A 2,601-nucleotide genomic window follows, 5' to 3' on the forward strand; every position below is an offset into this window, starting at 1 on the left:
CCAGCATATCCCCCAATGAAAGGTAGGTCTACCTGCCTTGGTGAGGGTTGTCACTGGACAGTTGTCCAAGTAGCCAGAGCTCGATTCAGTTACTGACTGGCACTAATGTTTGTCTGAAAGAGCCCTTGATACGGTCACAAAGGTATTTAATTTCCTCCGTTTCAGCCTGTATGACGCCGTGTCGTCTCTGCTGAGAATAAGATCCACAGAACTGCCTGTGATCGACCCTCTGACAGGGAACACTGCTCTACAATCCTCACTCACAAGAGGATCCTCAAGTTCCTCAAGCTCTTTGTGAGTCTCTTTTGTGATCCTCTTCTCACGCTTTCCGTTCGTCTCTCTCACCACGTTTTATCACCCGCTGTTCCTTGACATCTCAAGGTTGCATTCTTGGCAGGAGAGAAGTTAAGACGAGCAGTTCTAGGGTTGTAGCCTTGTTAATGAAATCCACACCCAATGTTTATTGATTGTGGTGAGGTAATATACTGTGTTTAATTCTGATTTTTTTTCAAGCCACTTACATTAGTGTAACCTTTGTGTTCTCCGAGATTCGAGATGCGAAACCTGCTTTCTTAGGCCAGACTCTAGAGGAACTGGGCATCGGAACATTCCATAAGATTGCAGTGGTGCGTTCTGACACACCTCTTTACACAGCACTGGCATCTTCGTGGAGCAGAGAGTGTCTGCCCTGCCTGTCGTCGATGACATGGTGAGTAAGGGGGAGAGTTTGTTGAATGAAGGGTTAATATGACTTCTGACCCTGATATGGGTATGTAGTACTTCATGTGCTCATGTCTTCTCTCTCAACACACAGGACGAGTGTGGACATTTTACTCCAAATTTGATGTCATTGTAAAGTACTGGACCGCTGTGCTACCAATGAGCCGTATTTAAACAGTATAGTCACTGATCAGCAGAAAATATAGTTGTTTTAGCTCATTGTGGGTGTTTGAGAGACAGGCGAAGAGTACTGAAAACAAGCAGCATTGAGAAGTAATAATGTCCCCCACACAGAACCTAGCTGCAGAGAAGACGTACAACAACCTGGATGTGACTGTGACCAAAGCCCTGCAGCACCGCTCTCAGTATTTTGAGGGAGTGCTCACCTGCAACACACACGACACACTGGAGTCCATCATCAACAGACTGGTAGAGGCAGAGGTGAGAGAGACGGAGACGCCTGTGTATACACATTCTATTACTGTTTGGGTCCACAATTTAAACAGTTTCTTGGGAGTTTGTCAAGGTCAATACAAGTAGTACACACAATCATAATGTAATATATACACCGGTGCTGAGATCTAACCTTGCCATTACTAAGTCAACATCACCTTACTTGAAGGTGGAACAACTGCTAAAGCCTTTAGTTTGTGTAACMTATGGTTTGTCTCCTCAGGTGCACAGGCTGGTGGTGGTTGATGAGCAGGAGGTGGTGAAGGGTATCGTCTCTCTCTCAGACATCCTCCAGGCACTGGTGCTCACTAATGGAGACGGAGACAAGGGTAAACACAAACCTGCGCTATGCACTGACCTTGATGAATCAAATGAAAACAATGTGAATGTCATTACGTTTCAACTCACTCCCTGGGAAGCAATGTCTTACAATTGTTTTGTGGTTTTAAAGGAATGAAATAMTTTTCAAGGTGAAATAAAGTGATTTATCTGGTGTTTGTATTTCAGGAACTGCTTGAGGGAGTGATGAAGGGAAGCCTCCTCCAAAAAGATGAGGATAAATAGAGAGGAGGATCCTGGAGGAGAGGAAGAAATAGGAGTGATGTGGGAGAGGGAAAGATAGGAATCTGTCAACATAACCCCTCCTGTACAAATGTACGTCTTTGAACACGAGGATCTCTTTCTGCACAAAAATGTGAATCCCATTGACCTTCTCAATTCAGCAATATAGACACATACAGTACCAAGGGACACTTTAAACCAAGCCAAAACCAAACAAGAAGTGGCCAATRGAGTGTGGCTGTATGTCCATTGTCCACTCTGAGCGGCCCAACACAACCTAGTGTCCCTCTATTGGTGCAGGTGATGGACCGATACAGTGCAGAAATGATGTCTAGTTATGTGAAGGGGATCAGTTATCCACTTCTCAGACAGATCCATTCCCTACCCGTTATCTCCCATTTGGTCTGTAGACACTGGAGAGAGGAGTCGGTAACTTTCCACCCTGGCCCTTAACTGAGCAGCATTCCTTTTCCCCCATCATCCTTATAGGGCTGGAGTCTATAAAGCACAACAAGCCAATCATGGATCAAAAGATCATGTATGTCACAGTGGAACTATATATATTAGTACTGGAAGCTACCACAGCAACTCTGCTGTTTTGGTTACAGTAGGTGAAGTCTGGAWTGTCCGAGTTGGCACTGCTGTAGATGTAATTMATTTTATTTCTAATATCGATGCACAACCACTGATTTATGTTATCACGAGTTGTTTCTGATTTGCTGTTTGGCATAGCATACATTTCACAATGTTTTCTTATTGCCTCTTCAGTTTGTAAAGTGTTATGGTTTTGCTCAGTGTGTCCTTGTTTGATTTGACACCCACATTGTCTGACCCAGAAGACTGGAGACATTTTTATGGCAGTAACAC

General features: G+C 44.2%; 1 protein-coding gene across 1 annotated transcript; it reads left to right on the plus strand.

The window, feature by feature from the left end:
• Positions 1-5: 5 nt before the first annotated feature.
• On the plus strand, positions 6-2,595 carry LOC111966758 (5'-AMP-activated protein kinase subunit gamma-1; the record flags this gene model as incomplete). Its single annotated transcript, XM_024145901.1, is given in 9 exon segments — positions 6-22; positions 166-250; positions 253-294; positions 549-654; positions 657-706; positions 811-852; positions 1,015-1,161; positions 1,397-1,502; positions 1,681-2,595. Coding segments are annotated over 9 exon segments (606 nt in total), but the record flags the coding sequence as incomplete, so codon positions are not given.
• Between the last annotated feature and the right edge of the window lie 6 nt (positions 2,596-2,601).

Source organism: Salvelinus sp. IW2-2015, unplaced genomic scaffold, assembly GCF_002910315.2.
Source record: "Salvelinus sp. IW2-2015 unplaced genomic scaffold, ASM291031v2 Un_scaffold12070, whole genome shotgun sequence".
NCBI classification, from domain to species: Eukaryota; Metazoa; Chordata; class Actinopteri; order Salmoniformes; family Salmonidae; genus Salvelinus; species Salvelinus sp. IW2-2015.